The 14,425-nt window shown below is 46.7% G+C and overlaps 1 protein-coding gene across 6 annotated transcripts in view; it reads right to left on the reverse strand.

Moving 5' to 3' along the window:
* Positions 1–7,836: 7,836 nt before the first annotated feature.
* The window catches only part of Nedd4l (NEDD4 like E3 ubiquitin protein ligase), a 140,951-nt gene continuing 134,362 nt past the window's right edge, over positions 7,837–14,425 (reverse strand). For all 6 annotated transcript variants that reach the window (XM_015482349.2, XM_015482351.2, XM_015482347.2 and 3 more), the window contains one exon: positions 7,837–12,702. In XM_015482349.2, the coding sequence (XP_015337835.2) occupies positions 12,600–12,702 (103 nt within the window). In that variant the 3' untranslated portion in view covers positions 7,837–12,599. The remainder of the gene's footprint in view (positions 12,703–14,425) is intronic.

The raw sequence follows: 14,425 nt of genomic DNA on the forward strand, positions 1-14,425 counted from the left end.
CAGGAGCTGAATCGCTCGGGTCTGGTGGTGTGACTCTCAGCAGACCATTGTCTGCAGTTTCAGGGTCTTTCTCTGACTCTGCCTTGTGTCCTCGCTTGTTCTCTTACCAGAGACTCCAAAAGACTTTCTTACAATCAATCAGGCTCGTGTGTTGGGGTCACGAGGCAGAAGAGCCTTGTTAGCCTGGCCCATGAGGGAGCACACAGGCAGGAAATAGCCAGACACCGCGACCTCCCCATCCCCACCCGCCTCTCATTCCATCCACTGAAATTCAGTTTTATTGAGCATCGGAGGCCCGAGACAGTGGCCAATCTCAGGCTGTTGTCAGTAATGAATAGGAAGGAGACAGAGACAAAAGATGGAAAGAGACCAAGTGCTGAGCATCCAAAGAGGATGAAACTTTGTCTAGTGGATAAGGGGAAATTTGAGATGGACTCTGAAGCGGACTCAATTTGGAAGTGTGGGAAGCTCACTCCTAACAGAGAGAGCAAGGTAAAAAAGGACCACAAGGGCTAATTTGGGCTGCATGTGGGGACAGTTTCACTTGAATGACTGTAGGAATACCCTACAGTTAGGACCTGGGAGCCTCTGAGGGATTTCTGCAGGGGAATGTGGATACTGGAGTTGGGCTAGACTTGGAGCTGTGTGCAAACCAGACTGGAGATCAGGAGAGAGAAAGTGAGAGAGATGCACCGTCAGGGGTTCCTTGTCCTAATTTGGGCAGAAGTTGCAGAGGCATATCAGGAGGAGGAGGTAAGGAGATGTAGATGAGAATACAGATGCCTGCCCCGTTACGCATGTCCCTGCTGTCCTTAATGCCTTCTCCCCTTCTCCCTTAAGCGTGTTCATCAGGCATTTGCAGGAGAGCTGCCCACCTGACATCTCCTGGGTTGCTGGTGAACTCTCCCCACTCTCCTGGTTTTCATCCTACCTCTCCAGCCCCCCTCCTATCCCGGATCCATCTTGTCTTCCAGGCCTTGGACCCCTCCTTCCATTTCAAAACTTTTAACACCACCTTCGTACTTATGATGATTTAGTCACTGCTGCCTGGACCTGTCTGTGGCCCAGGATTCTACTTTCTATTTGACCTCTTCCCATGGCTAACAGGTGACTCCTGCCTAAAGTCTTTCTCTGCTATAGTTTGTCCTTCAGCTTCATCTATATTTAACATGACACACATTGGACTTCTTTAGATGTTTATTATTTATCTGTCTTCACTAGAAGTTATATTTCACCATGGAAGAGACCTTTGTTTTGCTATATTCCTGGCCCCTAGAAGTAAGTGCAGAGTTTGTGCTGGACATTCAGTACATATATGTTGAATGAATAAAGGAGTGCATGAAGAGAAAACGGCACCTTGTCGCTCTTGGAAGTTGGGAAGCAAGGCTGTGTGAAGGGTCACAGATGGAGTTCCAGTGCAGATGTCCAGAAGACACAGGGTGTCACTCCCAGAGACACGGAAATGTGGAGGAGGAGTGGTAGGAAAGGAGTGTGTATTCCAATGGGGACATTTTGAGTTTGAGCGATTTGAGGAACATCCTGTGATGGTGTCCATCAGACTTTTGGAGATGAGAATTTGGAGAGAGGCTGGGGCTAGAGAAAGATTTGGTCATTGTACACATGGGGGTAATAACTTAAGCCAGGAGAGGAGGGAGGGAGGGAAGAAAAGAGACAGAAAACGAGCTCATTAAGCACAACATTTTGGGGAACATCTACATTTAGGGAGGAGAAAATCTGGTAGGAGTTTCATGGGGGTGAGAGAATAACTGGGAGAGCCATGGAAACCAAAAGCTGAGTTTCAATAAGACATGGCTGCTGATGTCTCACACCTGTGGGATGAGGAGGAGGATGAGGACCAGGGAAGGGCTGTTAAACAGATACAGAATGCGATATCTGGGAAGGGCAGAAATAAACTCCCTCTAGGGGGACATTGCATTAGTCAGACCAAGGAAGTTCTGGGAATGTACTGAAGGGCTGGTGTTCTCAATGTTCAACTTGTAGGGTAGGACATCGGGCCCAAGGTCATGGGGGCCCAGAGGGTTCTTCCACCCCTGGTGGGATGTGACCATTGCTCTCTTCGTATCGCCAACAGCAGGTATTTCCTAATGCTCTCTCAACCTCCAAAGCTAATATTTGTCGCCTACTGATCCAGTACCCAGCCTGTTATTTTTTAACTGGAGTCAGGGTTCAAAGGCCTGACTGTTGTTTAAACACTCGTTACGTGGGGGATGGCATGTCCCCTGATAATCCCCACTGATGAACAGGCAAGGATCTTCTACGGAAATACCGACTGTCGAGAGGGCAGGGGGCGTGAGGGGAGGGAGGGACCCAGGGGCAGAGGTCTTAGCACTGATGAGAGCCCTGACAAAAATTCAGATGCAGCTTGCAAACTCATACTTCCTGCCATGAATGATATTAAATATAAGTTAACATATTAACAGATCCTCTTGACAAATACGACAACATCCTGGGGCCCCAGTGCAGAATTCCTGAGAATGGAAAATCCCGTTTTCAGTCTCTGGTCCCTTGAGCCCTTTAGCTCTCCTAGATGAGAAATGTTTGTGCTGACCTGGAGACTATGGGCCACTTGCTTGGTGGAGCAGGCAGGACTGGAGGTGGGAGGGCACTGTCCTGTGGGAGGCGGAGGCTGTACAGGAGCCTGCCAAGGGCTGAGGCCAGCTGTCTTTCACCTTGTGCAGTCACCCTGTGTTCACAATGGATTCAGTGAAGCTGTGCACCCCGGCCCACCCTCAAAACCTTCCCTACTCAATGTGCTGAAACCTAAATGTCATATATTTGATCTTTATTCTTTTTGATAAGGCAATTCATTTTGCATTTGTTAAAATGAAAATATTTCTGGGGTCATGTGTTCAGCTTATCAGTCATTTACATCTTAGAATAAATGAGTTTTCCGAAGGCTCTTTCCTTGGATAGGAGGTTTGATGGCAGGGACGGTGGCTGGGGAGTGGAGTCAGTGGTTAAATGGTGCTTTTGAGCCAGACACTCTGGGTTCACAGTACCAACCCATGAGCCTCATAACCTCCCAGACTGTATTGGTGCTAATACTGTCTACCTCATTAGGCTAATGTGAAGACTGATGAAAAGTGGTAGTGGCATCATAAGACAGTACCCTCAAAAGCCCTGAAGTTTACCAAATGTCAGAAAGGCCACTATCCCAAGGGGGGAATTCTACAAAGAGAGACTGAAGGCTGAAGACAGATTCATAATGGCAGAGTTTGGCTTGTTGGTCCCAATCTCCTTCCCCTTTCCTCTGGGAGCCACTAGGTATTTCCCGGCTTCCTCTGCAGTTAGGTGTGGCCAGGGGAAGGTGGGCAGGGGCTTGTCCTCCAGCCTGGTCCTCCTACACAATCTTCCCCAGGCTCTCTTCCCTCCTCTGCTTGTGGGTTACAGAGGATCCTATCCCAGGGAATTGTGGGGCCATCAAAGGAGGGTGCTGAGTCCCTAGATGACTGCATGGCACAGGGCATCTGCTCTGACCTACGTGGGACTTTGACTAAGACACCATGATTGGGCACTGCTTGTTACAGTGCTAGCCTGCCCTCATGAACACTGGCCTTCTTCCTTGTAAAATGTGCCTGGATTTCCACCCAGAAGTCCAAGATGATCATTGTATGTAAACGATTTGAGGCTTGAACATCCTACAAGATGACTGAGTGAATTCAAAAAATAGAGACTGTTGTGTTGCTTATGAAGTGGGATACTGTTTGAATATTAAACTGACTTTTCTCATTCCTCATGCCCCCCTGGCTTCCTGTCAATTGACTTAACAAGTGATTATTGTTTCCAGGTAGCAGAGGTGCCAATTATAATTAAAAAATTCCTTGTTAATAAGTTGTGTAGTTCGGTATGAAATTCTAGAACAGGCAAAATTAATATATAGGGGGAAATTTCAGAACAGCTCTGAGCGGCTGGGGTGGGGTTGACTTGGAAGAGGCATGAAACAACTTCTGTGGTGATGGCAATTTGGGGTACACAGGTATGAATGTACACTTAAGATTTTGAATTTCTTTGTGAATTAAAGTGAAAAGTTTAGTTAATGATTTGCTTGCTGGAGTGTTGGGGAAAGTAATGATGTCTGCAATTTACTCTGCAATGCTTCAATAATTAGGAGGGGTTTAATGGTGGACTCATGATAGGTTTGAGGAAAAGCCAGCAGAGGGGGAAGGGAAGGGCAGAATCTGGGTGGTGGCACAGGAGCGCTCACTGTGCAATACTTTCAAATTTTTCTGATTGTTTGCAAAATTTTTAATAAAACATTGGGGGTGGGGAGTCGCTGTTGTGTTTCAGGCTGAAGGCTGACTCTCTTTAATGCCGAGGGGGAAAATGGCCTTGTATACCAGGTTTTGCTAAGGGACAAGCAGTTTCTGTTTCCTCTAAAATATTCTCTTTCCACATCAAAAACAAATTTAGGTGATTCCATTACAGACTTTCTCTAAAGGCCTCAGGTTCCCAGGGAGCTCTCAGCAAAGGGAAAGGACTGGTGTGGGGAAGGGTCTGAGACCCCAGGAGTCAGCACCCTGGGCCACGGCAAGGGGAAAAATGTCAGCGAATAGCCCCTGGGTGGCGTGGGAGCAGCTGCAAGCAGCAAAGACTGTGTCCCACATCCTGGTGGGAACTCTCAAAGGTGCAGAGCAGCAGGGTCTCAGGAGACACAGAAGTGGCTGAGGAGCTTGGTGGGAGTGCTGTGGGGCCTTTCCAGGGTGCAGCTGGAGCGAGTATCCTAGACAGGACAGGGCAGGTGAGGCAGCAGGAGATCCCAAGAGGACTTGCGAACCCATGCAGGAGACAGAGAGGACATTGCCCAAGGGCCTGAGGAAGAAGGCGGCAGGGATCTGTGCCAGGAGGACCCTGTGCAGGAAAGCACCTCAAAAGGAGCTTGATCAATAAATGCCCTGAATATTTATTTCCCAAAGGTGATTTTAAGCCTACAGAGTCAATGGTTCACTAAAGAGATGACTATCAGTTTTTTGTCCTCTGCCACTGCATGGAAACAGGGCCCATGCATGAGGAGGCTGGCATAGGGCTGCCATCTCAGGGCAGGCTGGTCTCAGCCTCAAGGGCAGTGCCTGCAGCCCCTGTAAGTGGCTGTCTGGGTGACTGGAAGAGCAGCAGAGCAGGGCCTAGACTAGAGGAACCCCTTCCCCCCTCCCCAGCAGCTCTGTGTGCCGGCTCAGGGCCTTCTGTAAGAGGAAAGAGAAGGCTAGAGGGAGCAAGGTGGGGCTGAGCCTCTGATGAGACAATCAATGTCCTGCAGATGTTTGCTGAGATCTGCCCCTGTCTGGGATGATGTGTTTCCGGAGGCTGGTTAAGGTTCTTCAAATTGTCCTGGTGCCAAGCATTGTGCCTTCTTCTCCAAGAGCCCAGGAGGCTGAGGGAGGCTGCCGGGCGGGGTTGGTAAAGCCCAGGTTGCCTTGGCACCTCCTGCGGGCTCGTCGACCTCCCTTCTTCTGACAGTGCTAAGTGCCAGGGGGACTCTCTCCTTCCCTGTACTTGGGTTTGGAGAAGTGCCTTTATGGTGTCTGGATGTGCATGGGGGAGGGCAGACTGCCCACAGTCCTCAGGACACAAATGAGAACAAATACTAGTTTCTGGACTCAGACTGAAAACCTGGCCCTGGTCCTCTAGGACCACAGTCCTGGTCACATGGAGTGTTTAGGGGCAAGCGCCCTGAGGCTCAGATGGAAAATGAGGGTGCTGGAAAGACAAAGCCGAGGCCCTCTGGGGTGCACATTCCATGAGCTCGGGACACTGCAGCAGAGAATCTTCAACCTTTGGCTTGTTTTGGCATTTGCTCTGACCAAGCCAAGCAGGGTTGGAAAGTTAACCTCCTGGCTCTGGCAACTCTATCTAAAACTGCCAAGGAAGGGTATTGCTTAGAAATCGCCCAAACTTGCCTTCTCATCAATTTGGCAGAGGAGCCTGGCTGGGGCACTGCCAGGGGTCCCTCGGCCAGGTCATCTGAGGCCCAGCAGCTCTGTACCACAGATCTGCCTCTCTTGCCTATGGCCCTTCATGGTATTTAGGTCCAGTCTGGTCCTTTTGGTGGTACGCTGACTCTGGTACTGAGCGCACCTTCCAAACTTAACTTGCAAATTAAGACTTCCCCTCCAGGAGGAAAAAATCCCCCCCACATTAGGGTTTGGTGAGTGAAAAGAAAATCTGGGGTGCATACATGGGCACCTACTGCCACCCCCAACACTGCCCCTCCATTCCACAATTCCAGCAGAGAGCTTGCAGCCAGCGCAGAGCTACAAGGAACTGGCCAGCACAACTGAAATTGGCAAGTCTAGGTTATTCCCAGTGGACCACAGGAAGTGTCACCTCGCTGGAGGCAGGGAGAATCCCTCCACCTACCCTGTCACCCCTTTACCCTCCCTTACCTGTGACTTGAAGCCCACCGGGAATGTAGTCAGGGCCAATTTGGGATCTGGAGGGGAAGGGGGTGTACTAGCAGTATGGGGAACTGGCTGGGGAAGGGGCCCTGAAAGGCACTGGGCAGAAGTGACGGTCTGCTTGGGGCAAACTGACCTTCCTCAGTTGGGCTACAGGTCAGCCTTGCAAAGTCCCCAACAGGGAATCTCTCTATTCTCACCCTCCTCAGCCTGCTGAGGACCTAGTTATGGAGTCTATGCTCAGTCTTCAGTAAACCCAGACTCAATTTTCCCCTCTGCCCAATTCAAGTCCTTTAATGACTCCCCAGCTCCAGTGTTCTGGAAACCCACTGAAATGGTCTCTCAGAGGAGGCAGCAGCAAACAAACCACAAAGTAGCTTTTCTATTCTTACCCCAGGGATTCTTCAAACCTGGCTCTTTTGAGCCAAAAGCCTGGAGAGCTAGTTGTAGAATTTGGGGACACTCATGTTCACTGCTGACACTCACCAGGGGCTTTAAAATTTTGGAAGTGCCTATATCAGAGAAGGTCAAGAGCTGCCAGCCAGCCACTGTGTCATTGAGGTAATTTATTCATTGTACTTTTTAAATTTTTTTTTAGTTGTTGATAGGCCTTCATTTATTTAGAGGTGGTGCTGAGACTTGGACCCAGGGCCTCACACATGCCAGGCAAGTGTTCCACCACTGAGCCACAAGCCCTCATTTTACTCTTTACATTTTGCTTTAACACAGAAGAGTTCAGAGTGGTTCTGGCCCCACACACCTCATAGGCGTGTCTGTGTAAGCCCAGGTGGGGAGGCAGGAGCTCTGGGTGCTGTTGACGGCTTTCCAGCAAGCTCCTCTGCTAAAGGAAAAAGACAAGAAATCAAGGGCTCACTCCATCACATCCTGCCCAGAGTCACAGCAGGAAGTCCCCAAGGGAATGGCCAAAGGACACAGATGAGGCTCAGTACTAACAAAGAGAGGAAAAATTTCCCCCAAAACAAAGAGATTATTTGAGCAGAATGACACAGTGTATGGAAACATGCCAGAGAGTTTTACAAGGGAACTGACACAGGTATGGCTATCGCAACTTCCTGAGCACAACTGTAGCTTCGTCATTGGGTCCTACAACCTTTTTAATGAGCAGAGGGTCACTTGGATAACTAGAGGGGAAACCTGGCTTTCCAGGAATGGATTCATATATGGGTTATATGCTGTTATATAAAATGCGCCAGTTTAAAAAGATGAAATGGCAGATGATGAGAACAATTGGGCATCCTCATATTATGCTGAAGCAGTGTGTTCTGGGCAGACTATTTATAAAGGCGTGGAACTTTCAGTGGAGATTAAGGAAGTGAACATACCACAAGCCTGCAGGCGTTTAAACCCCTCTGACACAATCAGGATGACGCATGCACTAAGAAACTTGAAACCAGAAAACCCATAATATTTGCTGTAGAAAATGCTCCAGCTTCCATAATTCTTTATTAAATATTCGACAAGTCGCATCACTTTTTACAATGACTTCATTTTGCCACATTACTCTTTTGCTGTCAGGAAAACAAGCGACAGTTTCTCTTTAGCTCTCAAGAAAAGCAAAAAGGACTTGTTCTTGAACAAAACTTTTCCTGTATCAAATTCAACCTTATTTTAAAGCTATTCTGATTGTGAAAATGAGCATTATCCATAAGTTGTCCTTAAAAAAAAAAAAAAAATCAAGGTAGTTGGTTTTGTTTGACCAAATAGTACTTGGCTTCATTTTAGGAGGTGGGTTTATAATAAAAAGTTATGAAACATTGAGAATTCATTTGGAATGCTTGAAACACTTTTCACCTTAAAAGTCAGTTTTTTTTCAGGTTTCATTTGATAACAGATCCTGAATTAATAAATGACAGCGAATTAACATCTTTTTCCTAGGGTTCTCTCGGCTCTGAGCATCAGAATTCTCAGCACACAGCTTGGAGAAAACTGCAGAAGGGACTGAGCTCTCCCTTTTGAAACCGGATTACTTGTAGAGGTGTAAAAATGCTATACAAATATATACACATATATTTGGACAGCATATGTAGGTATACAGGTATGTTACATACAGAGTAGTAAGAACAAAGTCACACAAAATTAACATGAAGGAAACCATGACAAACTAGGTGAAATCAGTCCAGATACGAAGGGTAGACTGGCTTAAACGGGAACACAGGCTTCTGTCGATGCAGGTTATGTTCCTGAGAAAGGCTTTCGATGAACTGGTGCCAGGTCGAGAATGCAGTACACGAAGTGATGTCATTATTCCTTACAAACATAAAACCAGCAAAGAGACATGCGCTTCAAACATGCATTGCTTTGAGGGCAACATCTTTAATACAGGAGAGATGTCAAAGGAGTGGTTTTCCTGGAAAATTCTGTACCAACAGAAAGCTACCCCTTTTCTTAGGAATCATTACAAAGGCTCACATACTAAAGCTACAGCATTTTCTCACACACTGAAAACACTCTGGGGTGGAGTGTGCGTACGCAAGTGTATATACACCATTCATTAAGGCTTATATAAATTAAAAAAAAAAGTGGTCCAAAGTATATCACATTTTCTTCCCAGTTTTAAAAGCTAAAGTACTAAGTGGATTCTTTAAGTTTCTGAACACATCTCAGTCCTGAAATTGGCAGTTTTGACGTGACTTAGGTATCCCAATGCCTGAAGGAGACAGAGGTAGTACAAGATCTGGGGGGTCAGTGGGGAGCAGGGCAGGCAGTCACCCTGCACAGCAGCACCCCTACTGGCACATCAGAAAATGACTCCAGGCAGCATCTCCCCTCCGCACAGGGCAGCACAGGGGTGCTTAGTCTGGGTGAGGAAGGGAGAGGACAGGAAGCAGACAGCTAGTACAATGGGAAGCGACTGGAGAGCTGATGAACCCAAGCTCTCTTTGCAGACTTCAACATTTCAGAGATGAGATACACAACAATCAGGAATATACAAGAGTCAATGATAAACAACTCCTCACTGTTAGAACAATTAGAAAGTTGCTGCATGTGACCCTGGCTTCTGAGAGTCAACTGGGATCCTGCAAGGTCAAAGAACAGGCATATGAATTGCCTACACCACATTGAGAGATGTAGAAAGTGGTTCAAATATTTTGCACACCATTTTTTAGACTCTGACACTGGGTCCTCACACGGGAAGAATAATTCATGTCAAGTTGCTTTCTCTCATCCACCATCTGAATTTAGGGACTGTTCTAAAGGGCTTTGGAAACAAAACTTAAGTTTGTCCCTTCCTGGTGATCTGTTAGAGGACTGGCTGCAGAAAAGTAAAGGACAGTCCATGTTTCAGAAAAACAAGGAAAGTGCACTGAGGTCAGACACATTGAGAAAAATGCCTCCTGTCGCCTGTTCCAGGGGCAGTGAGTGGAGAAGCAACACTCTCCAAAGCTAACGCTGTTTGTGGACTTCCCAAATTCATCCAAAGGCCAACCAGGGGCAGGAACAGTAACACCCAGGATCCACAGGCAGCCAAGTGACACTCAGAGCCTTCCCGAACTCTAGCACTCACTTCTCAGCCCCGACAACCACCTTCTGCAGGGAGCCAGAGGAAAGGGGTTATGGTGGTCACTGTGGCCTGGGAGCAAATGGGCAACAGAGTCCGCGAAGTGCAGAGCAGTGTGGCTGGTGGGACAAGGAGGACAGGCAGCACCAACCTCCTCCCCCAGGACAGTTGTTGGAGCAGGGAGGTCAGAGAATGACTCAAAAACCTGCTCTTCCTGCAGTGCATTCTCCACTGCTGCCTGGAGCAGGCAACAGCAGACAGCAAGATCTAGGAGAGATTCGGGGCCTTTAGGCAGAGAAAAACTTCACAAATAGCTGAGGACTAGTGACTGCATTCTCATTTAACCAAACCCCAAATCCAGCAATGTTTAATTGTTAAAAATTGGAGGAGTATCAAGGGGTAGATAAACTAATGTGCCATTCACAATTACCACCGTTCAAATATTCTCAGGGGCATATTTCAATAATTCTCCTGTTCCTGGCTTAAAAATGATGAGAATAGTTTCTATTTTCCTATTTTCAATACCTGGGCTAGTTTGTTTTCAAAAAAATCAAAATATTCATGAAATGCACACAGTTTATGAAATGACTGAAGAATCCCAGTTTTCACAGTAGAAATTAGATTTCTCCTCCTATAATGACCTGATCATTCTCAAAATTCATCCAAGGACTCTGCTCAACTCAAATGGCATGATTTTTTTTTTTTTTTTTAAAGATTACTATAACTTTGGACTAGGAGGGCAACAAAAAAGGGACCTTTACCACTGAGACATTTGTCATGTTGGTTTTATGGGAAAATTTCCCACCAAAAGGCAAAAAAAAAAAATGAGCAACATCATTTTTTATAATTACTTAGCATGTAAGTTTTCTGGTCACTCCTAGGTATTTTAAGCCACTATGAACAGGAGCCAGCACTGAGCTCCACAGCAATCCACCTTCTGTAACTTGAGGCCTCGGTGCTTCTTCACAGCCACAGCCGCCCAGGGCATCTCACGTGCCATTCGGAGCTGCATAATTTGCATATGAGCAAATTCTTACACCAGAGCTCTTTCTTCTATTACAGAGACTTCAAAATCACAATTTTTTTGTCTTAAATATGCCTGCCAAGAAATCAAACCTCCAGTGCTCCCCAACAACCACAACACAAGTTAAAAGGGATGGTAGGACAACTGCACTCCCACGCTGTCTCAGACATAGTCTCTAAACATGACAGAATTCTGCAACGAGACTTAAAAGTGGAAAAGACGCAAACTGTGCACACACCCTCAATCCTCCGCCACCCCCAGTTTAGCAGCTTGACCTCAGTGGAGCAAACGGAGTCTGTTAATCTAGTGTACAACAGACACGACTTGGGCGGGACACGGTACTGAAGCATGCACCAGGTCATAGGGAACAGAACTCGGTTCCATTAAGTGTATATTAAATAAATCCTTGTAGTCGAGTAGAAGTCACAAAACAATTGGAGAGGACAGGTCTGTAGGCTCAGCTTTTCATCCGGGTTTCTATACACCAGCAGCCAGATTCACAACTGATAGACATCGCACAGGAAAGATGTGTGCAGGGAGAAGAAATCATCGTCACACTTAATGTGTATGTTAAAAAACAAAAATGGAACCAGATATGACCTCCGTGTAGTACATAAAGTGCCTTCAGAAGTGGCGCAGTTAGAGCAGGAACCGGTTACTTTGCCGCCGTTGGCAAATGCACACCCGGAGGAGACAGAACGGATCTGGCTTCCGCAGTTTCGAATCAAGCAATGCCAAGTTTCATTCAAAATGTCTCTATGACAGACAGCAAAGGGGAAAATATAATAAAATGATGACTGTACAGCAAGGAAGGGTTAAGTAATTTCTCCAATGAGAAATGATAGTCCAACCCTGCCTCAAATGTGTTATAGCACACACAATTACTTCTAAGGAATAATGGTGTGATTCCTTTCAAGTTAACACAAATGTCATGCTATGTTACAATTCTCTCAGCCTGTAGCTATTACCTAAATTTGTACAAAAGAAAGTAATATCCAGTTTATTTTCATTCTGAGTATGGAAAAATTATCATTATGCCTAATGCTTTATTTGAAATTCTTTCAAAAGTACTTGTCTGTGGAAGGCTTTTGGACAAAAGTGAGCCTTCCAGTTCTAATAAAGTAGAGGGTGGAGGGGTGTCAAAGTACTTCAAAAATAAAAATGTCATTAACATTAAGCTTGGTATGAAATTCAAATACAAAAAAAATATGCTCACTTTCTAAGTACATGAGACATCTTTAATTGTAATGAAATAAAATCTGAAAATCGGTCTAAATCATTTTAAAAAGTAAACATGAGTTGTAATACTATACCTGTGGAGTGATTAATTCCATTCATTGTCATTAGAAAGTATGCAAAATATTTATTAAGGGCTTTGCCTGCAGAGGCACAACATAAATAGAACAAGTCCTCCTGAAATGTAATTAGTGTACACATCAACCAGTTGAGGATTTGTGGTAGAAGAGGTGGGAACTCGAGCTGGGACTGGGTTCCCGCATCTGAACTCGGGCAGGGCCCGGGTGGAGGCCGGGCTCAGACAGCACGTGCAGTGGTCTCTGCCCCCTGCTCTGCAAAAGTCTGTTAGGCAAATGCAAAAGTGCAAGGGGAACTTGCTTGATGGACAGCCCCGAGTCAGAAGGCCTTAATCCACCCCTTCAAATCCCTGTGCGTTTTCCACGGCCATGAGAAGCTTCTCTCGTAAATCTTCAAAGGTTTCATATGGAGGTAAGTCAAGGCGATTAAAGCTGCAAAATGAACAAACAGTGTAGGTAGAAGGCCACCATTATCACCCTTTAGTTCCAACAGCACTTCCTAGATTTGGCTAACGGGGCAATTGGTGTTTGCACAAGGGAATGAAAAGGTTTTAGCCCCAATTCTGAGTACAAAATAAATAAATTCTAGCTATGAAACTGCCCAAACCAAACAAGCTATATAATTACCGAGGAGAAAAACCCTTTTCTAATAGTCCATGAAACCTCTGCTAGAAGGAGCATTAATGCATGCTCCAGGGCTGCTGATGCAGCGAGGCTATGCCCATTTCCAATGCTATCACTTATTCTCCACTAGGCCTGAGCCAAGTGCAGGTCTCTGTATGGACTCCTTGACTTTCATCACAAGCCTTCAAGGTGGGCAGAGTGACCTCCAATCTGCAGATGTGTCCTGAAGCAGTGAGGCACAGCCAAGGTGCTGTGGGTCCTACTCCTAGGAAAGCTGTGAACCCCAAAGCAGAGGCCAGGCTACTTGGGCTCCAGAACACCAATGACAGGTTATCTTTGCTAACCAAAGGCAGACTAGCCAGAGGTTTGGAGAAAAGAGCTGTACCCTTTAGGACAGCCCTTACACATCAGGCGGCTTCAGTTGGGGGCGCTGCAAACCACCCTGGTGAGAATAAAGTCTTCAGACATGTGGATGGCCCCTGCAGGCATACCGTCTACTTGTTTATAGAACTGAGTTCAAATTCTGGCTCGACCACTTGCTAGCCATGTGACCTCTGGCAAATCACCTTACTTCTTGGGATCTGTCTGCTCATCTGTGAAAAGGGGAAATTGCTCATTGGGTGTTGGGAGGGTCAGATCTGAACACATGTCAGGTGGGCCTGGAGGGCAGCAAGTGTGCCAGTGTCATGGTTCACTCAGTAGATGATGGTGATCCATGTTGTTATTCATTCAATATTTACTGAATGTCTGCTGAATCAGTGTCTGTCGGGACTGCCGATGTGAATGTCCTGAATGTGGCCACCTGTCCTGACATGGCCACACACCCTGGCAGCGGCTCATGATCTTTCGAGGAGGGCTAACATTCGTGGAGTCGGCCTGTTTCGGTGCTGTGCCTGTCCTCCTGCACTGAGCCCTGGCACCCGCCCTGTTAAGGAAGGTAATGCTTCTCCCCTGGCTTTACAGAGGAGGAACTTGAGGCACAGGGAGGCGAGGTAACCTGCTGCAGGCTGGCTCTGAAGCCCACCCCTTGACCCACGCATGGCTGCCTCTACTGTGAGGGCCACACCATTTGTGCTTAAAGCTGACCCCACCCCGTGCTGACCTGACTCCAAGTATGAACAGGGCCGCTCTGCATGTTTTAAAAGCTGACCACTGATCATCATCAGCAGAAACAAATGCATCTCCATGCTGGGCCCCACTAACCCTAACATGTTTAACGAGCCCCACTTAGACTTCATAGCGGCCGGTAAACATCGAGAGTGCAACTCTGTGCTTCCTAAATGGCACTTCTCAGAAAGGCATTAGAAAGTGCTTTTCCACAGAATGTGGCTCTTTCACACGGGAGGCTCATGGTCCAGGGTCTGCAATTCCCATAGAGTCTGAAGACCCACTCTCAAGGATCCGTGAAGATTTTTTCCTTTTAAAAGAGGCCTATATGGGATTTGAGTTCAAGAAATACTAACATAATGGAGAGAGGAGGTGAAGAGAGGAGTATTAAGAGCTGAGATCTAAGCCTCAGCTTTCTTCTCTG

Source organism: Marmota marmota, unplaced genomic scaffold (genome assembly GCF_001458135.2).
Source record: "Marmota marmota marmota unplaced genomic scaffold, marMar, whole genome shotgun sequence".
NCBI lineage: Eukaryota > Metazoa > Chordata > Mammalia > Rodentia > Sciuridae > Marmota > Marmota marmota.